Genomic DNA, 24,943 nt, shown 5'->3' with positions numbered 1-24,943 from the left:
CTTTGTTATAAAGCAGAAACTAACACACCATTGTAAAGCAATAATACTCCAATAAAGATGTAAAAAAAAAAAGACTTCAGAGACCTAAAAAAAAAGTTTGGCTAGCTATAGTATTGCCAGACACAGCACTTTAAACATAAAGCTATACTGACTTTATTTTCTTTAAAAAGCATTATTAGAGATAAAAAAAAGTCACTGCACAATTGTAGAAGGTTCAATTCAAACTTATATATGCCTAATAAGTTAGCCTGAAAATAGATGAAACAAAAAATTTGAATACTGTAATTGTAAAAATTATAATGTAAAATTGAAAAGGGATAGAGTGACAGAGATATATTCATGTTTTAAGTAAGTGACCTAGTAGGCAAAAAATTAGTAAATATACAGTTGATTTGAACAAGATAATCGGCAAGTTTGATTTAACAGGCATATAGAAACCTGTATACCATAGTTAAAGAATGTACATTCTGTTTAAACATACATGAAACATTTTTTTTAACTGACCACATAATAGACCATACAGGTAATACCAAAAGATTTCAAAGAATGGGTATCGTATAGATCATGTTCTCCAACTACAGTGAAATTAAATTAGAATTTAATAAACAAAAAACAGTAAGTCTGAATATATTCATAAAATTTTAAACACATTTCTAAATTATAAGTCAAAAAAGAAATCATGATGAATTTATACATACTTAGAATTTAGAATTTTAAATGACATGAAAAATACCTATCAAAATTTGTGGGACACAATAAAATGATACCTTGAAGTAAATCGATAGTCTTAAACAATAAAATTAGAAAAGAAAAAATCCTGGATGTTATTGAGCTAACAGTCAGTTTACATTATAAATAGAACAGCATGAGTAAATTGGAAAGAAAAGAAAAGAGAAAGCAGAAATTAATGAAATAAAAATGAGATTGAAAGCAAAGAGTTGATCCTTTAAAAAGACAAATGCAATGGACAATATTCCAGTGAAATTGGGCCATTATAAAGAAGTGTAAATAGATAATACCAGAAATAAAACCAGGCAGAAGTATAGCTATTGACAGAACTTAAAAGAAAGTGCTATGAGAATAATTTAAGCTAATTAATTTTACTACTACTAAAAGAAATGGTCAGATATCTAGAAAAACACATTTTTTAAAATACCTTCAAAAAGATTTTTTTAAAAGTCTGATTACCGTTGGAAAAATCAAATAGTTAAATATCTTTCCACAAAGGAAAGATGAAACCCAGATGGTTTTCTAGGTGGGATCTCCCATGCTTTCAAGATATAGATCATTCCAACATTATATAAAATCTTCCAGAGAATGGGAAAAGAAATAATACACTTCCAACAAATTCTGTATGGTGAATAAAACCTTGGTATCAAAATTAGACAAATATAATCAAAGGGAGATCATTTCACTCCTGAAAATATATGCATGGAATGGAATCTAGCAGTGTGTTTAAAAAAAAAAGGAAAAACCTTGATCAAGTTTGGTTTAGTGTTACAAAACTCATAAAAGGAATTCACAGGATTAAATTAATCGTATGATCACTTCAATATCTGCAAAATTTTTTAATAAAAAAGCATACATTTTTTAAGTCTCAGAAAACTATGATGATAAGTTTATCTGCCAAGAACCTATGTCAAATATTATTCCTAATGGTGAAACTGCACAAGTATTCCTTTCAAAATCCAGGATAAAAGGCTACCATCATCATTTCTATTCAACATTCGACAAGGTTTTTGTCTTGCTTTAAGACAAAAGAAAGAAAAAGAGAAAAACGAGAGAAAGTTATAAGGATTGAAGAAGAGGGGGAATAATAGCCATAATTCACAAGTGATATAAATATCCACAGGTAAATTATAAGGATTAGTTAGAGTAATGAATCAGGTGGCTAGATTTAAAATCAATAATCCAAATAATCTAATGCATTTCTCTCAATCAACATCATAGACCATACACTAATAAAAGAGGTAAATGAAAGTTGTGCATGACCAGCTTTGAAAGAAAATATTATATACTACTGAAAGAAATTTTTAAAAGACCTTCATAAATAGACAGATAATTGTTTTATAATTACTTGACATGCTGGTCTAAAATTTTTATGGAAGAGCAAAGGTCCAAGAATAGCCAAAATACTCTTGAAGAAAATTAAATGGAGTTATATATCCTATAAATTATGATGATTTATTATATAGCTATAAAATTTCAACTAATATGAAATTGGCACATGGACTAAATAAAAAGTATTGATTAATGAAACAGCGGGATGATTTGCACATACCAGTGCAAACAGAAACTTTATATACGGCATTGCAGATTCTAATGAAAGGAGGTAAACTAGTCAATGCGTGATCTGAGGAAACTGGACATTCACAGAGAAAAGGAACTTACAAAACTAGATCCCTATGTGATACCACATCAAAAAAAGTATGCCAAATGCTTTAGAGATTTAAATGTGAAAAGACAAATCTTTAAATATTTACAAGGAAACAGGATAGTACACTCAGACTTTTGAGCTACAGAAGGCTCAGAAGGCTATAATTTCTTTAATAAGATACAAAATTGTTAAACCTAAAGTTATACATTCAGCTACAGCATACATTTTCACACACACAAAACAATTAACACTAAGGAACAAATTATTAACAGATATTTACAATACATATAAACCAAAAAGGGTTTGGTATCAAGAAGTTATAAAGAACATTAAAAGGCAGTAAGAAAATGAAAAATACCACAGCAGAAAAATAGGCAATGTTTTCTTCACTTCTTTCATTCCTCTCCAAAAAGGAAATATAAATGACCAGTAAATGTATAAAAAGACGTCCAAACTCATTAGTGACCAGGGAACTGAAAATTATTGCTATAATGAAATATATTAAATTTAGATTGGCAAAAATGAGAAATTTGAAGATCCTGGTATTAAAAGTGACATAATCAAAACGAATGCTTATACACTATTGATTAAAGGTATAAATTGGTACCACTTTAGAAAATAATTTGGTATATCTTATAAAGTTAAACATGAGCACATTTAGTGGCATGCAATTCTAACCGTAGGAATATACCTTAGCTCTTATAATAAAGTTCATAATAGAAAACAGCTGGAATCAGCCCAAATATTCACTGACAGGATATAGATATGTGAACTGTGGATGAAATACTGTACAGCAGTGAAAATGCATGAACTAAAGCTCAAAAATAAGCATAATCAAGCAATTTCTTTTAGGAATATATACATATACAATAAAACTATTTTTCAAAAGATGGAAGGAACTGCCACATACAAAATTCATGCTATTGGTTACCTCTTGGGGAAGTGCAAGGGAGAGAATAAGGACTTAGCACAGGCCATAGAACAGTACCGATAAATTTCTAATTCTTAAATCTGGTGGTGGATTCATGACTACTCTTTTTTTTTTTTTTTGCTTTAAACTTGCATATAAGTTTTTATGTACTATTTTGTATGGATCAAATATTACACAATAAAACACTTTAAAATGCCAAGCTCTGCATAGCACTTGATATTTAGAAATTAATTGGTACATAAATATTAGCTCTTATTATTCTTTAAAACTTAGAGCAGAATCAAATAATAGTGACACTAACCATTAATTAATAATCAAAATGATTGTGTAAATTAAAAGGAAGATAATCGAAACATCATTTTAAATAATTCAGTAAACAATTATACAAGCTATATTTTATTTACCAAATAACTTACCTAATGTGTCACATTTCTCTCTAGCTCCACAAATGTCTTCCCTTAAAACAAAAGATTTTGAAGCATTTTCAGAAAATATTTTTGCAAAATGCCAAAACAAAGATAAAGAAGCTTTAACTATGACATGACTATTACCCTAAACCTAGAGTAATACACCATTTTTGCATATCAATAAGCAATAGGTGCTATATAAAAGTGATTGCTGTGAACAGCTGAAGCTTAACCAAGTTCAATGAAAAGCTTTCTAAGTGTATTTTTCTCCTCTCTGCCTTTATTTATGCAGTAGTATATGTAATATACTCTTGATGTTTCAATGCCTTTATGAACTTCGGCTATTATTCTCAGCTGCAAAATAATGATGTCCTCAGATGTTACCAAGTTGCTTAAATTTTTTCCTTCTTAAATTACTTAGTCCTTAAACATTCACTATGACAGTTCTCTAGTCTCCTTCCTCATGGTCTCCTCTTACAGCCCTTTTCCTCCCTCCCATCATTAATCTGTTATCTTCAGTCTTTGCTGCTTGGCCTCTAACTATAACCCAGGGCAGTACCATGGATTGGTAATAGAATACTCTGTATAAATTTGAGTCAATTCTGTTTTAGTTTAGAAAAGAAATAAAGCACATGGACAATACGTCAGCTGTTTTACATGGACTAAAGGTTTTCATTTCAGGGTTCTAGAAAGCCAAAATTTCTCTGAGTCTGACCCTCAAGTAAAAGATTTTTCCCCCTTGGCCAAGCAACCAACCGAAACAAACAACAAACTCAGGATCTAAATATTCTGGTAGCATGACCGTTGCTGAAACAAAGATGTGAATTAACAATGTATAGTGGTACATGTAAAATGGATACTCATTTTATAATAGCAGCAGCTGCATATAAATAAATAGGTTTGAGAAAAACCCTAGCAAAAGCAGCCCGGTAATTAAGTCATGCGTTGAGCATCAAAACAAGGAGCAGATAGATATTTTTAAGTATAGGGCGTCCAAAATAAATTCAAAGGCTTTCTTTTACAAGCGATTTAAAGGTCAAGTTAGGGAAGAAACAAAACGTGTTCTCAGTTCCATAACTATATTAATTTCCAAGTAATTTTCCTAATTCTTACTCTGTCACTAATATAATAAGGAAATTATCTTGTTTATGTCAAAACATTACTTAGCAACCTAACGTTGCTAATTTCCTAAGGAATCAGGCCAGTGTTCTGGTCTGAAAAAAACAGAATGCTTTCATTCAATGGTATCTTTTGTAATACAAGTTCTCATAGAACGTTTCTATGTATTATTGATAAAGAATTAACGTAAGAAGGAGTACTGGTGATCACGCAGGAGATAAGGGGTAAACAATTTCATTGCAAGCGTTATTTCTAGAACTGTACCTAGTGATAAGAACAGCAGTATCATGGTGGGATGGGTGGGCATCATCTAGAACATTCTGAGTTTGCTGCCATAAACAGAAGTTGCGTAACGTGGTAGCCGCATTAAAACTGATGACTGGTCCTTCCTACACACAAAAAATCAGCAATTTAACATTACGTCAAAACATTCATGGCCTTTTTCCTTCCAAGCCTGTCAATGTTTATGCAATTCATTAAATAGCATTTTCACAGGCAAAGGAAGAAGTGGTACCATCTCTCCCTCATATCTAAAACATATTTCAGCAATACTTAAAACACTGTGATCAAAACACAAAAATTAGACCTTCCAATATTTGGGATTGAAAAGCTAACTTCTGAAAATTACTATATTTTAAATCTTTCAACAGTAGGATTATAAAAGTGAATACCTGAATGTTTTCAACCTTAAATTTTTAAATTGTTTATTAATTTTTGTTACTTCCTCTGTTGTCATTCCATTTTGTTTCCATCACGACAGAAAAAGTTAACCCTACTCCTTTTCAAATCAAGTTTTGTAATATACATTTTTAAAATATCTCATTTCTAATAAGGGTTTCATGATCTCTCTCTATATTCCCACTATGAGCCTACTACAGCTAGGATTGCTACTTTTAGAACTGTTTCTTACCTGTTCATCATGAATTATAACTAATTTTACAATTACTATGTTTATAAGATTTCCAATACTTGAGTCCTTGTAGATCGCTGCAACCTGCAAGGAAAAAAATATAAGATTAGATGCCTAAAATGAACACCTTTTCTCAAAAAGTAAATTGAAACCAGTCTGAGCCAGAGCATCAATTCTCCAATTTAGCTGCACACTGGAATCTCCTAGGGAACTTTTCACAAATCCCTAAGCTCACGCCACATCCCTTATCAATTAAATCAGAATCTTAAGGGTTGCGACCCAGGCATCAGCATCTTTTAAAATTCCCTGGCTTTTTAATGATTCCAATGTGAAGCCAAGTTTGAGAAACAGTATCTTAAATCTTGCTACTGAGATTCACTCATTGATCAGCAGCATTTGTATCACCTAGAGCTGATTAGAAATAAGGAATCTCAGGCCCCACCCTGGACAGGTGAGTCAGAATCTATATTTTAACAAGATCCTCAAGTGATCTGAACACGCATTAGAGCTTGGAAAATACTGTTCTAGATGATTCAGCAAAAAATTCACTACATTCTGTGTCACAATCCACAATTTATGTGTCCACAGTACACCATAAAAATAAATATAGGGGGCTTCCCTGGTGGCGCAGTGGTTGAGAGTCCGCCTGCCGATGCAGGGGACACGGGTTCGTGCCCCGGTCCGGAAAGATCCCACATGCCGCAGAGCGGCTGGGCCCGTGAGCCATGGCCGCTGAGCCTGCGCGTCCAGAGCCTGTGCTCCACAACGGGAGAGAGGCCACAACGGTGAGAGGCCCGCGTACCGCAAAAAAAAATAAAATAAAAACAAGGTCATCTTGCTCATTTAATTGTATGCAGCTCCTATTGTTTTATGTACTGACCTTTATAATCTATGTGCTCACACTCTATACATACATACCTTTTATAATATTTGGATATTTAGAGGTGCTTTTATTGAATAACTATTCAATTAAGCTGAATTGTGAATCAGGCAGATGAATGACCAGAAGGCCCACGTGTTACTTCAGAGGCTTTCCCAGTTAGCATGCACAACATGCTTCTCTTATTCCTAAAACTACCACCCCATATTAGGTCACCATAATGGTAGGGTATCCATGTTTGCTACTTCCTCATAAACACATAACTAGAAATAATGTTTATTGAATGTTTACTATGTTTGTGATGTGATCTAAGTTTAAATGTATTAATTCATTTAGTAATTCTCACAACAAATCCTATGAGCTAGAAACTATTGTATCCATTTTACGGATGAGAAAACTAAGGTACAGAGAAGTTAAGTAACGCACTCAAGGTTAGGTGGCTGGTAAGCAACAGAACAGTTTCCATCCAAAGGCAGTCTAGCTTCAGCTCTGACTACTTTATCTGATCTTATGGAGCTTCAGCATTCTACCCTAAGTATTTCCTAATTAGGTCTTGGTACAAAAGTTATTTCAGAACCTGATGTGGTTCATGCCCTAGCCCCTGACACTGTCCTGCTATAGTCACTTGAGCATGGCCTCAGAAGTCCTACATAGTCAGGAGACCTGGGTTTTAGTTCTAGCTCTTATCAGTTACAAGCCCGTTGTCTAACTCTAGAAATGGATGTATCTACTTTTTGGCTCAATACCACAACTACATTGAGGCACTGAGCACCCTCCGTCACAGTGCCCTGGTGTGCTGGATTAGTATTTACCAGATGCTGTTGGGGAAGGGGTGTGAGAACATTGGTTTTAAAGAACAAAATCATTCCACAGTTTGAGAAAAGTTGAGTAAAAAAATTAAACAGATGCCTTCATGGAGTCTTGAATAGGCTAACATATATGCATAAATATTAAATCTACAAGAGAGGTATTACATGCAGCATCTCACACAACTACTTGGCCAAGTCCTCTCTTCCCTTTCATGGAACATGCCGAAGGACGAGTATCGCATCCCAGACTACACTGTAGGAACTGCTAGTTTAGATTTGTAAGGTAGCTTTTGTTTTATAAAATCATGGAATATTGTTAAATTTTACTGTAATCACTCCACTTTAGAGTGCTATATATTAGAACTTTTATTGATCCAGTTAAAATGTATTCAATCTTTTATTCTTTTTTTATCTTTTAAAAAATTTTTATTTCATTTATTTTTTTATACAGCAGGTTCTTATTAGGTATCCATTTTATACATATTAGTGTGTATCTGTCAATCCCAACCTCCCAATTTATCCCACTACCACCCCCACCACCAGTTCCCCCTTAATGTCCATACGTTTGTTCTCTACATCTGTGTCTCTATTTCTGTCCTGCAAACTGGTTCATCTGTACCATTTTTCTAGGTTACACATATATGAGTTAATGTACGATATTTGTTTTTCTCTTTCTGACTTACTTCAGTCTGTATGATAGTCTCTAGATCCATCCACATCTCTACAAATGACCCAGTTTCATTCCTTTTTATGGCTGAGTAATATTCCATTGTACACATGTATCACATCTTCTTTATCCATTCATCTGTGAATGGACACTTAGGTTCCTTCCATGACCTGGCTATTGTCAATAGTGCTGCAATGAACATTGGGGTGCATGTGTCTTTTTGAATTATGTTTTTTTCTGGGTATATGCCCAGTAGTGCGATTGCTGGGTCATATGATAATTCTATTTTTAGTTTTTTAAGGAACCTCCATACTGTTCTCCATAGTGGCTGTATCAATTTACATTCTCACCAACAGTGCAAGAGGGTTCCCTTTTCTCCACACCCTCTCCAGCATTTGTTGTTTGTAGATTTTCTGATGATGCCCATTCTAACTGGTGTGAGGTGATAACTCCCCGTAGTTTTGATTTGCATTTCTCTAACAATTAGTGATGTTGAGAGGGTTTCATGTGCTTCTTGGCCATCTGTATGTCTTCTTTGGAGAAATGTCTATTTAGGTCTTCTGCCTATTTTTTTGTTTGTTTTGTGGTTTTTTTTGTTTTTTGTTTTTTGTGGTACGTGGGCCTCTCACTGTTGCGGCCTCTCCCGCTGCGGAGCACAGGATCCGAACGCACAGGCCCAGCGACCACGGCTCATGGGCCCAGCTGCTCCGCGGCATGTGGGATCCTCCCAGACCGGGGCACAAACCTGTGTCCCCTGCATCGGCAGGCGGACTCTCAACCACTGCGCCACCAGGGAAGCCCTGTAAAAACTTTTAAGTATCATTAGATCCCATTTGGTTATTTTTGCTTTTATTTCCATTACTCTAGTTGGTGGATCAAAAAGAGATCTTGCTGTGATTTATGTCAAAGAGTGTCCTTCCTATGTTTTCCTCTAAGAGTTTTATACTGTCCACCCTTACATTTAGTTCTCTAATCCATTTTGAGTTTATTTTTGTGTATGGTGTTAGGGAGTGTTCTAATTTCATTCTTTTACATGTAGCTGTCTGGTTTTCTCAGCACCACTTATTGAAGAGACTGTCATTTCTCCATTCTTGCCTGCTTTGTCATAGATTAGTTGACCACAGGTGCGTGGGTTTATCTCTGGGCTTTCTATCCTGTTCCATTAACCTATACTTCTGTTTTTGTGCCATTACCATATTGTCTTGATTACTGTAGCTTTGTAGTATAGTCTGAAGTCAGGGAGTCTGATTCCGCCAGCTCCGGTTTTTTCCCTTAAGACTTCTTTGGCTATTCGGGGTCTTTTGTGTCTCCATACAAATTTTAAGATTTTTTGTTCTAGTTCCGTAAAAATTGCCATTGGTAGTTTGATAGGGATTGCATTGAATCTGTAGATTGCTTTCGGCAGTATAGTCATTTTCACAATATTGATTCTTCCAATCCAAGAACACGGTATTTCTCTCCATCTATTTGTATCATCTTTAATTTCTTTCAGCAGTGTCTTATAGTTTTCTGCATACAGGCCTTTTGTCTCCTTAGGTAGGTTTATTCCTAGGTATTTTGTTCTGTTTGTTGCAATGGTAAATGGGAGTGTTTCCTTAATTTCTCTTTCAGATTTTTCACCATTTGTGTATAGGAATGCAAGAGATTTCTGTGCATTAATTCTGTATCCTGCAACTTTACCAGATTCATTGATTAGCTCTAGGAGTTTTCCGGTGGCATCTTTAGGATTCTCTATGTATAGTATCATGTCATCTGCAAACAGTGACAGTTTTACTTCTTTTCCAATTTGTATTCCTTTTATTTCTTTTTCTTCTCTCATTGCTGTGGTAAAACTTCCAAAACTATGTTGAATAAGAGTGGTGAGAGTGGGCACCTTTGTCTTGTTACTGATCTTCGAGGAAATACTTTCAGTTTTTCACCATTGACAATGATATTTCCTGTGGGTTTGTCATATATGGCCTTTATTATGTTGAGGTAGGTTCCCTCTATGACCACTTTCTGGAGATATTTTATCATAAATGGGTGTTGAATTTTGTCAAAAGCTTTTTCTGCATCTATTGAGATGATCATATGGTTTCATTCAATTTGTTAATATGGTGTATCACAGTGATTGATTTGTGTATATTGAAGAATCCTTGCATCCCTCGGATAAATCCCACTTGATCATGGTGCATGATCCTTTTAATGTGTTGTTGGATTCTGTCTCCTAGGATTTTGTTGAGGATTTTTGCATCTATATTCATCAGTGATATTGGTCTGTAATTTTCTTTTTTTGTAGTATCCTTCTCTGGTTTTGGTATCAGGGTGATGGTGGCCTCACGGAATGAGTTGGGAGTGTTCCTTCCTCTTCAATTTTTTGGAAGAGTTTGAGAAGCATGGGTATTTGCTCTTCTCTAAATGTTTGATAGAAGTCACCTGTGAAGTCAACAGGTCCTTGACTTTTGTTTGTTGGAAGATTTTTAATCACAGTTTCAATTTCATTACTGGTGATTGGTCTGTTCATATTTTCTATTTCTTCCTGGTTCAGTCTTGGAAGGTTATACCGCTGTAAGAATTTGTCCATTTCTTCCAGGTTGTCCATTTTATTGGCATAGAGTTGCTTGTAGTAGTCTCAGGATGGTGTGTATTACTGCAGTTTCTGTTATAACTTCTCCTTTTTCATTTCTAATTTTACTGATTTGAGTCCTCTCCCTCTTTTTCTTGATGAGTCTGGCTAATGGTTTATCAGTTTTGTTTATCTTCTCCAAGAACAAGCTTTTAGTTTTATTGATCTATTGTTTTCTTTGTTTCTATTTCATTTATTTCTGCTTTGATCTTTATGATTTCTTTCCTTCAGCTAACTTTGGGTTTTGTTTGTTCTTTCTCTAGTTCCTTTAGGTGTAAGGTTAGATTGTTTGAGATTTTTCTTGTTTCTTACGGTAGGCTTGTATTTCTATAAACTTCCCTCTTAGAACTGCTGTTGCTGCATCCACAGATTTTGGATCATCATGTTTCCATTGTAATTTGTCTCCAGGTATTTTCTGATTTCCTCTTTGATTTCTTCAGTGAGCTTGGGTATTTAGTAACGTATTGTTTAGCCTCCATGTCTTTATGTTTTTTTATGTTTTTTTCCCTGTAATTCATTTCTAATCTCATAGTGTTGTGGTCAGAAAAGATGCTTGATATGATTTCAATTTTCTTAATTTACTAAGGTTTTATTTGTGATCCAAGATGTGATCTATCCTGGAGAATGTTCCATGTGCACTTGAAAAAAAAGTGTAATCTGCTGTTTTTGGATGGAATGTCCTATAAATATAAATTACATCTAGCTGATCTATTGTGTCATTTAAAGCTTGTGTTTCCTTATTAATTCTCTGTTTGGATGATCTGTCCATTGGTGTAAGTGAGGTGTTAAAGTCCCCCACTATTATTGTGTTACTGTTGACTTCCTCTTTTATAGCTGTTAGCAGTTGCCTTATGTATTGAAGTGCTCCTATGTTGGGTGCATATATATCTATAATTGTTATATCTTATTCTTGGATTGATCCCTTGATCATTATGTAGTGTCCTTCCTTGTCTCTTGTAACGTTCTTTATTTTAAACTCGATTTTATCTGATATGAGTATTGCTACTCCAGCTTTCTTTTGATTTCCATTTGCACAGAATGTGTTTTTCCATCCCCTCACTTTCAGTCTGTACGCGTCCCTAGGTCTGTAGTGGGTCTCTTGTAGACAGCATATATATGGGTCTTGTTTTTGTATCCATTCAGCGAGACTGTGTCTTTTGGTTGGAGCATTTAATCCATTCACGTTTAAGGTAATTATCGACATGTATGTTCCTATGACCATTTTCTTAATTGTTATGGGTTTGTTTTTGCAGGTCCTTTTCATCTCTTGTGTTTCCCACTTAGAGAAGTTCCTTTAGCATTTGTTGTAGAGCTGGTTTGGTGGTGCTGAATTCTCTTAGGTTTTGCTTGTCTGTAAAGCTTTTTATTTCTCTGTCGAATCTGAACGAGGTCCTTGCCGGGCAGAATAACCTTGGTTGTAGGTTATTCCCTTTCATCATTTTAAATATATCATGCCACTCCCTTCTGGCTTGTAGAGTTTCTGCTGAGAAATCAGCTGTTAATTTTATAGGGGTTCCCTTGTATGTTATTTGTCATTTTTCCCTTGCTGCTTTGAATAATTTTTGTCTTTAATTTTTGTCAATTTGATTACTATGTGTCTCCATGTGTTTCTCCTTGGGTTTATCCTGCCTGGGACTCTCTGCACTTCCTGGACTTTGGTGGCTATTTCCTTTCCCATGTTAGGGAAGTTTTCGACTATAATCTCTTCAAATATTTGCTCAGGTCCTTTCTCTCTCTCTTCTCCTTCTGGGACCCCTATAATGTGAATGTTGTTGCGTTTAATGTTGTCCCAAAGGTCTCTTAGGCTGTCTTCATTTCTTTTCATTCTTTTTTCTTTATTCTGTTCCGTGGCAGTGAATTCCACCATTTTGCCTTTCAGGTCACTTCTCCATTCTTCTGCCTCAGTTATTCTGCTATTGATTCCGTCAAGTGTAGTTTTCATTTCAGGTATTGTATTGTTCATCTCTGTTTGTTTGTTCTTTAATTCTTCTAGGTGTTTGTTCTTTAATTCTTCTAGGTTTTTGTTAAACATTTCTTGCATCTTCTCAATCTTTGCCTCCATTCTTTTTCCGAGGTCCTGGATCATCTTCACTATCATTATTCTGAATTCTTTTTCTGCAAGGTTGCCTATCTCCACTTCATTTAGTTGTTCTTCTGGGGTTTTATCTTGTTCCTTTGCCTGGTACATAGTCCTCTGCCTTTTCATGTTGTCTATCTTTTTGTGAATGTGTTTTTTGTTCCAGAGGCTGCAGGATTGTAGTTCTTCTTGCTTCTGCTGTCTGCCCTCTGGTGGATGAGGCTATCTAAGAGGCTTGTGCAAGTTTCCTGATGGGAGGGACTGGTGGTGGGTGGAGCTGGCTGTTTCTCTGGTGGGCAGAGCTCAGTAAAAGTTTAATCTGCTTGTCTGCTGATGGGTGGGGGCTGGGTTCCCTCCCTGTTGGTTTGGCCTGAGGACAACACTGGAGCTTACCCAGCTCTTTGGTGGGGCTAATGGTGGACTCTGGGAGGGTTCATGCCAAGAAGTACTTCCCAGAACTTCTGCTGCCAGTGTCCTTGTTCTCACGGTGAGCCACAGCCACCCCCACGCCTCTGCAGGAGACCCTCCAACAAGAGCAGGTAGGTCTTGTTCAGTCTCCTATGGGGTCACTGCTCCTTCCCCTGGGTCCCGATGCTCACACTACTTTGTGTGTGCCCTCCAAGAGTGGAGCCTCTGTTTCCCCCAGTCCTGTCGAAGTCCTACAGTCAAATCCTGCTAGCCTTCAAAGTCTGATTCTCTAGGAATTCTTCTCCCATTTCCGGACCCCCAGGTTGGGAAGCCTGACATGGGGCTCAGAGCCTTCACTCCAGTTGGTGGACTTCTGTGGTATTAAGTGTTCTCCAGTTTGTCAGTCACCCACCCAGCAGTTTTATTTTGATTGCGCCCCTCTTACCAGCTCATTGTGGCTTCTCCTTTGTTTTTGGATGTGGGGTATCTCTTTGGTGAGTTCTAGTATCTTCCTGTCGATGATTGTTCAGCAGTTAGTTGTGATTCTGGTGCTCCCGCAAGAGGGAGTGAGTGCATGTCCTTCTACTCTTCCATCTTGAACCAATCCCCCAATCTTTTATTCTTTAAGTATTTATTTCCCTGGCTATAGGATTCATATTGCTTTATAGTAGGTCTCATAAAATAGTAAACATTAATTCATAATTAGCAAAAGGAAAAGAAATGGTATGAATTGTTTAAATAGTTTAAGAAAATCCTAGGCAAAATAAAGTTCATGCAAAGCATGAAACAAATTATGTCGCTAGTAACTGACCAACTATTTTGAAATAATTTCCAAATAGTGCTTCAGCAAATGTTCATACATGGCATGTTTAGAGACTACCTTCTTTATTATTTTAGCCATTTTTTAAAATTAAGATAATTGACATATATCATTGTATTAGTCTTAGGTGTACAATGATTTGATATATGTACATATTGCAAAATAACCACTACAATAAGTTTGGTTAACATCTATCACCATGCATAGTTGCAATTTTTTTTGTTATGATAAGAACTTTTCAGATCTACTCTCTTAGCAACTTTCAAATATACAATACAGCATTGTTAACTGTAGTCACCATGCTGTACATTACATCCCCAAGAGTAATTTATCTTATAACTGTATATTTGTACCCTCTGACCACCTTCACCTTCAAAGTCATCTGTAAAGAACTGATTTTAACAAAGTGAACACATTTTGCTTACAGAGACCATTACTCTTATCAGAAAGATGTTTTCGTTTTTAAGTTAGAAAATGACATTCTGCATATGCACAAAGTAAATATGTGCAAAGAATTAAGAACAGGTAGAACACTGAGTTGAAGGGAAAGGTAACATAAATGGTTGAACATAAAGTACGAAAATAAATCATTAGTTTTTATTTTAGTGTGTTTGAAAATTTTCCCCATCCTAAATAACATCAGTAAAAGCAACTCAAAGAATTGAAAGCAATGATATTAAGTCAGTGTAATGTAGGTTAGGCTTTCTAGTTGATAAGTGTCTCTAATAGCAATTGTGTTTCAATAAATAGGGCTAATTCCTGAGAATCAAATGATGCTCTTGAAATTTACATTATTAAATCTGTAGCAAGGTGAATAGCATCAAGTCAAACCTTTGTAAACCTAAAGGAATGTGGAGTTTTCTGACACAGTAAGTATTTCCAATATTAATTAAACAGTAAGTCATTGCATATCAAAATAAATCTGTTGAAAAAATAATAATGCATGTAAAATTACGTTTTAACCTGATCATGTCACCCAAATTTTCTAAGGATAAAATTTTTGGAATAGCAAATAATTGAACATCTTTGCTCATTTAACACACTCTTTTTTCATTAGATATACTATACACCACATATGTGCTCTTCCCAGCTAATTTTAATGTTATTTCCAGAAACTCTTTGAATAGAGATCACTAAGTTATTTTTGCAACATGAGTAAAGCACTCTAAAAGGTGAATTAAATCACACACACTATTTCTATATCACTGCACTCAGATATTTTTAAACTGTTGAAAGCAAAGGAAAAGTTTGAGAAGAGAGCATAATTGTTTACTTTGCACAGGATGAGTAAGTGTAGATAATCCTCTTTCTAAATTACGTATATAATCGATCTGCTCAATGCTGAAAGCATGCAGCAGTTTCCCCCACTATATCTGGAGCTCAACACAGAAACTCTTTCATCACTTTGAACTTTTCTTTAAATGGCTCTCAATCATATTCCAAGTCCAAATCACATATTCATGTCTTTTTCCTAAATTACTATGACCAAAAAACATTACCAATATCTCAAGTGTGTGCTTGAAATGCAGTTAATGCCTTTTTAAAAATTAGGACAAAGGGCTTCCCTGGTAGCGCAGTAGTTGAGAGTCCGCCTGCCAATGCAGGGGACACGGGTTTGTGCCCCAGTCCGAGAAGATCCCACATGCCGCGGAGCGGCTGGGCCCGTGAGCCATGGCCGCTGAGCCTGCACGTCCAGAGCCTGTGCTCCGCAACGGGAGAGGACACAACAGTGAGAGGCCCGCATACCGCAAAAAAAAAAAAATTAGGACAAAATATGCAAAACTTGAATGCCTTCTTCTTCAACTGATAACATCTGGGGACATTTATGTGGAGATAGTATTCCTCTTACTTCTTTAGAGCAATTTTGGAAATGGACTTCACAAGTGGAGATAAAACAAATTGGATTAGATTTGACTATCTCTGTGTAGTGTGACCAACTGTCCCAGTTTGCTCAGGACTAAGGGATTTCCAGAGACATGAGACTTTTAATACTAAAACTAAGAAAGTCCCAGGCAAAACAAGAGTCTGGCAACTCTTTCTCCAAGTTTCCATTCACCTTCAACATGGTTTACATCTACAAATATAGCTATGACCTCTTTTTTTCACTAATAAAATAACAATAACTGTCCAGAACCTGACAGAAAGTCTGCTGACTTTCCTGCATCCTTATCTAAACATTCAACAGAAGAGAAAAAGAATAAAGAGAGCAAAAACCCCAGGTAATTTGAAGTCATCCGAAATTCGGCCTCTGAGGAGGAAAGAAAGTATATATAAAACCAAGACTACCCCAAAGGAGAGATTTACCTTCCTGAAATTTTCCTCCTGCCCCATCTGTATTTGGAATGTTCCCCTATTCCTCAACCTGTGGCAGTATCTCCGTGTGAATGAAAGCTTGACACAAACCAACTGACTATATCTACAAACATCTCGTCTAAACTGAATTTGGCTCTCCTAGTGGGACTAAAAATCTAGGAAATGGTATGTGCATGCACTGGTCTTCTGTTTCAAGCAATCTCAGAGGCAGATTTACTTTCCATGAAGTCAGAATGTCGGCTTTGTCCTTGATGAACTCTGGCTTTAAAACTCCCATGGACACAAGGTACATCACAATATCTTCTAAACAGTGATTACATTGATTTTTATGTAAAATACAGATGACAAAACTTTTCAGAGGATGGCATCATCACCAAAACTGTATTTGAGAGCTATCTGAAAATTACTCTTGTGTTCCTTGACTTCTTCTAGTCATTACTTCCAAAGTACTGATATGGGAGTTGTCACTTAACATGCTACAAAACCTGTTGCATTTATAAAATCTAATATTTTCCTTCAGTATCTCTATCCCCTCCCCAGTTTTCTTAATGAGTATCTGCTTTAACCATTTAAAATTGCCAAGCTTATCCCACACTGTTCCATATAATTGATATAATTTCCTACATATCAATCAACATCCTCCTTGTCAATGTTCTCATTAGAATCCCTTCATAATGAGCATGCCACACCCATATCTAGATAATTATACATCTAGATAACTACTTCAGATTCGGAAGTTAGAAAGTCATCAGAATAAATCTGTATGTATAGCTCTGTTGTCATTTTAAAAATTCAACTCAAGTAAACAAAAGACATCTATACTGTACAAATTTAGGAAAATCATTTTGGATCATCTCTGGTTTTTGTCTGTTACAATGTCATTTATTTTGAAAAAAGTATCACTTTAATCACTTATTTACTCATTCTTTAACTAACTAATGAGTGCCCATTTCATACCAGATACTGTGTTTAGGCAGCAGAGATCATGTATTCTTAGCACTTATAAGAATTTAAGATAAAATGTTATACGCAAGGAAAATAACAAAGTCTTAGGATCTTTAAGTCACAATGAACTTAACTGGCGAGTTCTTGTTAAAGGAAATTTATAATAGCCTATATATGTGTCCTGGTCAAGTTTTACCCACCAAGTAGGCCTGAATTCCCTACCTGTGAATAGAGATACTTCTAGCCATGATATATGTTCCAATATCCTGGATGTGTATAAATAGGGGACCATATAATTCATCAACTAAACCAAGATACTCCTGAGAATGAAAGAGGTACTTTTAGTAATTACTTCAAAACAGCAGGACTTAATCCAGCAATGTCCCAGACAGTAGATATATGTGTGTATATATGTATATGGGTGCCTATATACGTGCATGTATATAGGACATAGAGTGCTACCACTAACACAGGACCGGTGTTCTTTACTGGCACTAGAATTCTGTTCTAACAATACTGGCACCACCATTGCTCAAAGAGATATTAATATCAGCTCAAAAGCTCTTATAACTACCGTGATCTTACACCCCAAATTTGCTAAAGCAGCTCTATTAGTAACAGGTTATCCTTTTATTGCCATAATACTTTTATAACTTAAAATATCATGTGTCCCAATTTGATTTGGTGAATGCAGTAGTAGTAAAATTAGTATCCCCTCCTTCTGTGCAGAAATAAGATAAGGTTTAAAAATTCAGATTCAAAGGGTAAAAGATCAGTTCTACTAAGATGTTCCCTGTCACTAGGGGGCAGAAGCCATTCATGTGATGAAGTAAAGATTCAAGCAATTTCTATAAGTGGCTTGTTTCAAAGATTTTAGATTTTTTAGAAAACTGTCCAAGTAACAGAATGGGATACTTGCTATATACATCTATTTAAACTAAATTTCAAGGAAATATTTTTGGCTTAAATATAGACAATTTGCTTACATCTAAAGTTCGGGAAAACATTTTAATTAAATGTGAAAAAATATCATGTTAAACATTTTAGGAAATACAAAGGACCCGTTAAGTTTACTTACAATTGACATTAGAGTTAGTACGTAGTGCTGCAAATTCTGTCCATGATGATGAACCATTTTAGCATCAGCTGTAACCATAACTTCCACATATCTTGGATACGATAAAAAACGTTTTTTCCTGGAATGTAATTGACTTCTTTCATCTTTCAATGATATATTTTTTGAAGAGTCTCCTAAAACCATTTCCTCCTTTATATTAAGATCTTCATTCATGTCGCTGTAGTTATGAAAGGGTAAAGTGGTTTTCTTTATTTGACTTTCTGGTGGGGGAAGAATACAACAATGTGGAGTCATTAAGTTGGAGGTGACTCAAAATACTGCACAGAATAGAATAACCAAAAATATTGAATACTTACACACCTGCTTCCAATATGAAATAAAAGGACAAAAAGAAATTATTTTAAAGTGTTATACCATATTATCATAAGCATTACTACTCACAGTAATATAATGTTCACATTTTCATAGATTGCACTAACAAAACTGTATGTAAGTCTTATTTTAACAGCTATGACTATTCAAAATATATATTAACCACTGGGCAGAAAATAAAAACAAATCAAGGAGAACTTATGTTTTTTTCCGTAGGTAAATTAGGTCCTCAAGCCACTGATTGCATCTAATCTCATTACAGAGAAGTATTTTGTAGGATGAAACTTCATAAAATACGGAAAAGAAACATATTTTTTGTTATACAGCATGTGAAGAGCACCAACAGAAAATGAACCCATATAACAATAGACGGCTTTTCAAACCCAGAAAGTCAAAGGTTGATATAAATTGTATAATACTTGAGTATATGAAATACCTGATTATTTTTATTACATTTCTTTATATATAAATACAGTGTTAAAACTGCTGAAACCTTAGGGATTATTATGGCAACTACTTGAAGTCCTATGCATTTATAAAAGTCACTTCTAAATTCTTATTTGTGCTAATGGAAAAAAATTCACAGGCAGCATGAGTGTTTGTCCTCTTTCCTTCTCTTTAAATTTATTCCTCTACTCTCTTTCGTATTTTTCTCTTATAATTGTTTAGTGAAACTATTTAGAACAGAAAAGTGGACCAAAGACATCAGGTAAGAAGAAATAAAAGGTCCTGAATAGCTCGTAAGGCAAATCATCAATACCACAACAATCAAGATTTAGTGGTACTATAAGGATTAGACAAAATATAAAACTATATTACAGAAATAATTCATTTCACTTAAAATTAGCAGCAATCCTATGGTTGTAAAAAAGAAACAAAAGTCCTTGAACAATGTTTCCACAGATGAACTACTTTTTCTAATTCTTAAAACCATCCTGCCTTTTAATGTTACTATGCTCTTAAGTTTTAAAATTTATCTCAGTGGGAGATTGTGGGAATCTGGCAAACTGAATATACATTCCTAAAACTTTGTCCTGCCATATTTTTCCTAGGGTAATTCAACCACCAAAATATCCATGACGAATTATTAGACCCTGGAGAAGATCCCAGATATATCTGATGAATACAAACATCAGATATATCAGAAAGAAGCTAAATATTCATGTTTTGTTTTATTTTTTCATCCACTTCATTCATTCAAAATGAACTTTCATTGAGTACCTACTCTATGTCAGCAAACATTTAGAAACTGAGGAGCAAACAGCATCTAGTAAGGCTTACACTCTCGTGGGAAGAGAAAAAATAAATGAACACATATTGAAGCACTTAAAGTTACCTCAAATTTGTTCTTAAATAACAATTCAACCAAAAGACAAAAAAAGTGACTCAACCTTACCAAAACGGCTAAAACTTAAAAGACTGATAATACCAAGTGTTGGTACAGCCACTTTGGAAAACTATCTGGCAATTTCTAAGTTAAGTTACACATGTACCCAACGGCTCTGCAATTACACTCCTAGATACATACCTAAGAGAGGGAAAATATATGTCCACAAAACACTTGTATAAGAATGTCCATAGCATGACCAATGGAACAGAATAAAGAACCAAGAAATAAACCCTCACATATATGGTCAAATGATCTTTGACAAGGGTGCCAAGGACACTCCATGGGGAAAGAACAGGCTCCTCAACGAATGGTGTTGGAAAACTAGATATCTCCATATAGAAGAATGAAATTGGACCTTATCTTACAACATATATAAAAATTAACTCAAGGGCTTCCCTGGTGGCGCAGTGGTTGAGAGGCCGCCTGCCGATGCAGGGGACACGGGTTCGTGCCCCAGTCTGGGAAGATCCCACATGCCACAGAGTGGCTGGGCCTGTGAGCCATGGCCGCTGAGCCTGCACGTCCAGAGCCTGTGCTCTGCAACGGGAGAGGCCACAACAGTGAGAGGCCACATATCACAAAAAAAAAAAAAAAAAAATTAACTCAAAATGGATTAAGATCTAAAAGAAAGACGTAAAACTTTGAAACTCCTAAAAGAAAACAGACGAAAAGCTTCATGACAGCTGGTGTGGCAATGATGATTTGGATGTGACACCAAAGCACAGGCAATAAATGCAAAAAATAGACAAATACGACTACAAACTTTAAAATGTATGTGCATTAAAGAACACAATCCACAGAGTGAAAATGCAACCTATTGAATGGGAGAAGATATTTGCAAATCATATCTGATAAGGAGTTAAGCAGGTAATATACAGAAAAAAAAATATATATATATATATATATACATAAACTCTTACAACTCAATAAAAATAACCTGATTTCTTAAATGGTAGAAGGACTTGAATAGACATTTTACCAAAGAGAATATAAAAATGGACAACAAGCATATAAAAAAAGATGCTCAACATCACTTATCATTAGAGAAATGCAAATCAAAACTACAAACAGATATAATTTCACACCCATTAGGATGGCAACTATTTAAAAAAAAAACAGAAAATAAGTGTCAATGAGGATATGGAGAAATTGGAACCTTTGTGAACTGTTGGTAAGATTATAAAATGGTGCAACAGCTATGGGTAACAGTATAAAAGTACTTAAAAAATTTACATATAGAACTACCATATGATCCAGCAATTCTACATCTCAGTATATATCCAAACAAATTAAAAACAGGGTCTTGAAGTGATAGTTGCACATCCATGTTCATTGCAGCATTATTCACAACAGCCAAAGGGTGGAAGCAACCCAAATATCTATTGATAGATAAATGTATAAATGAAATGTGGTATATGTATAAAATGGATTATTCAGCCTTAAAAAAGGAAATTATTTCATGCTCTGACATGGACGAACCTTGAAGATAGTATGCTAACTAAAAATAAGCCAGCCACAAAAATATAAATCCTGTATGATTCCACTTACAAGGTATCTAAAATAGTCAAAATCACAGAAACAAAGTTGAATGGTTAGTTACCAGGGCCTGTCAATATCTCACTACCTGAGATAGCCCCCAAAGTCTGTCCAGCCTGAGTGCTAAGAAATCAAACATCTCACTGGCTAGTAGTAAGTTAAACAACACATTTGATGAAGCACTATGTCTTGAAGGAGTCAGACTGATAGTAAGTTAGAATAGGTGGTTCTTTGCAGGCTGAAATAATGAAAGAAACAAATAGAATTCCAAACTGGAATGAAAACACTGGATATAGTAATATAGCACAGAAAAAAGAAAGTCTCTAGAACAAAAGAATATATAAATTTTAAATTCAATTCTGGAGTAATTAGTCAATTGAAAAAGGAAAAAATAGCAAATATCAGGATCCTGTAAACATTAAGAAGACATTATAAACAGCTTGATGCAAAAAAATTCAGAAATGTTTTCTAGAACATTTCTGAAAAAAATACAACATCAAAACTGACCCATAAAGAATTAGAAAGCCTAATAGCCACATAACTTTAAAAAAATTGAACTCTAATCAAAATCCAGTCTCAAAGGGCTTCACCAGTAAATATGATTAAACATTTAAAGAAGAAATAGCTCTACTTTCTCAAATACTTTTCTAAGAATTAAAAAAAAAAAGAGGGAGAAAGATCCCAAACATGTTTTATGAGAATTTTAAATGACGATATATCAGAATATCTTCAAGATCTGGTTTTTATTTTTAAAACAGGACTCTTTAGGACACAAAAAATACTAACCATAAAGACTATTCATTTGAGTAAGTTAAGACTTTGAATTTGTGTTTACCACTATGGGAGTAGGAGAAGGTATCTGCAATAAATATAAAAGGGCTTGAGGAGTCAAGATGGCAGTGTGGAAAGACGCAGAGTTCACATCTCCCCACAATTAGGGTGCCTGCCGGATGCTGGTAGGAGACCCCGACACCCAAGGAGACAGGAAGAACCCCCAAGCAAACCGGTAGGACGTGGGGGCACTGAGCAGGGAGAAGAAGTGGAGGCCAGACAGAACTGGTGCCCCTGAGGGATGACTGAGAGGGGGGAGGGGTTCCCATGCCTGGAGGGACCCTCAGGGGCTCGGACTGGGGGGAACAGACCCAGCATCTCCCTTGCCCAATCAGCTGGGGAAGACTGCCTGGCTCTCGGGCCCGGTTCTACGCCCTCAGAGGTCCCCCCTAGCCTGGGTTGGTCTTGGGGGCATAGAAGGGAGGACAGGAGAGAACAGGAGAGGCAGGCAGGAGGGTCCCTCCAGGACCAGAGGAGCAGGAAAGGAGTGGAGGGTGTTTGCCCCACCTAATTGGGCATGGGGAGCCTGTTGAGTTCCCAGGCCAGTCCCCCACCCTCCAAAGCCCCCTTCAGGCCACATGGGTCCTGAGAGCATAGGAGGGCAGCCAGGGAGATCAGGAGAGGCAGATGGGAGGGATCCTCCAGGACAGGAGGAGCAGGAGAGGAGCTGAGGGCATTTTCCCCACACACTTGAGCCCAGGAAGCCTACTGGCCTCCCTGGTGGGGTCCCCCACCCTCTGAGACCAGGGGTGGGGGGCACACCTGGGCCTCTTCTGTTCCGTTGAGCCTAAGCCCCAACCCCCACACCCCAACCCACCCCGTTGAGCCTAAGCCCCAACCCCCACACCCCAACCCACCCCGCCATTTCCAGCCCTGTGGGTACTAAGCATATGCCCAAACCTCACCCCTGCTTAGGCCCTGCCCTCCACAGCCAAGGCCTTTTCAACTTTTTCATTTTCCTCCTCTTCCTTTTTACTACTGCGGTTCTGTTTTACCTTCCAGTTGTTGTTTCATCTATATTTTTATTTTTATATTTTTTCTAACATAGCTGGATAATTTTGCACCCCCGCATGGCTTGTGGGATCTTGATTCACGAGCTGGGGGTCGGGCAGAAGCTCCTGTAGTGGGAGCTCCAAGTCCAAACCACTGGACTACCAGAGAACCTCAGACCCCAGGGAATATTCATCGGAGTGAGGTCTCCCAGAGGTCCTCATCACAGCACGAAGGCCCAGCTCTACTCAACAGCATACACACTCCAGGGTTCGAAGCCTCAGGCCAAACAACCATTAAGACAGGAACACAATCCCACTCATAAAAAAAAGGAAAAAATAAAATTAGACAGCAAAAAATATGTCACAGGTGAAGGAGCAAGGTAAAAACCTGTAAGACAAAATAAATGAAGAAGAAATAGGCGATCTGCTGAAAAAGAATTCAGAGTAATGATAGTAAAGATGATCCAGAATCTTAGAAAAAGAATGGAGGCACAGATTGAGAAAATACAAGAAATGTTTAACAAAGATCTAGAAGAACTAAAGAACAAGCAAACAGAGATGGACAACACAATAACTGAAATGAAAAATACACTAGAAGGAATCAATAAGAGAATAACTGAGGCAGAAGAACGAATAAGTGAGTGGGAAGACAAAATGGTGGAAATATCTGGCGAGGAGCAGAACAAAGAAAAAAAAGAGAAAGAATTGAAGACAATCTAAGAGACCTCTGGGACACACTAAATGCACCAACATTCGAATTATGGGGTCCCAGAAGAAGAAAAGAAGAAGAAAGGGTCTGAGAAAATATTTGAAGAGATTATAGTAGAAAACTTCCCTAACATGGGAAAGGAAATAGTCACCCAAGTGCAGGAAACACAGAGAGTCCCATACAGGATAAACCCTAGGAGAAACACACCAAAGCACATATTAATCAAACTAACAAAAATTAAATTGAAAGAAAAAATATTAAAAGCAGCAAGGGAAAAACAAAAAATAACATACAAAAGAATCCCCATAAGGTATCAGCTGATTTTTCAGCAGAAACTCTGCAGGCCAGAAGGGAATGGCAGGATATACTTAAAGTGATGAAAGGGAAAAAATCTACAACCAAGATTACTCTACCCATCAAGGATCTCACTCAGATTTGATGGAGAAATCAAAAGATTTTCAGACAAGCAAGACCATCAAACCAGCTTTACAACAAATGCGAAAGAAACTTCTCTAGGAGGGAAACACAAGAGAAGAAAAAGACTCACAAAAACAAACCCAAAACAATCAAGAAAATGGAAATAGGAACATACATATTGATAATAACCTTGAACGTAAACAGATTAAATGCCCCAACGAAAAGACACAGACTGGCTGAATAGATACAAAAGCAAGACCCACATATATGCTGTCTACAAGAGACCCACTTCAAAGTGAAAGGATGGAAAAAGATATTCCATGCAAATGGAAATCAAAAGAAAGCTGCAG

General features: G+C 36.1%; 1 protein-coding gene across 2 annotated transcripts in view; it reads right to left on the bottom strand.

The window, feature by feature from the left end:
• The window catches only part of ADAMTS20 (ADAM metallopeptidase with thrombospondin type 1 motif 20), a 195,643-nt gene that overhangs the window by 122,956 nt on the left and 47,744 nt on the right, over positions 1–24,943 (bottom strand). For both annotated transcript variants that reach the window (XM_060166513.1, XM_060166514.1), the window contains exons 4-7: positions 18,347–18,606; positions 5,745–5,828; positions 5,099–5,223; positions 3,725–3,765 (exon numbers count right to left, since the gene is read on the bottom strand). In XM_060166513.1, coding sequence (XP_060022496.1) covers positions 3,725–3,765; positions 5,099–5,223; positions 5,745–5,828; positions 18,347–18,606 — 510 coding nt within the window. The remainder of the gene's footprint in view (positions 1–3,724; positions 3,766–5,098; positions 5,224–5,744; positions 5,829–18,346; positions 18,607–24,943) is intronic.

This window comes from Lagenorhynchus albirostris, chromosome 11 (genome assembly GCF_949774975.1).
Source record: "Lagenorhynchus albirostris chromosome 11, mLagAlb1.1, whole genome shotgun sequence".
NCBI lineage: Eukaryota > Metazoa > Chordata > Mammalia > Artiodactyla > Delphinidae > Lagenorhynchus > Lagenorhynchus albirostris.
This window is presented reverse-complemented; position numbering and strand designations above follow the sequence as displayed.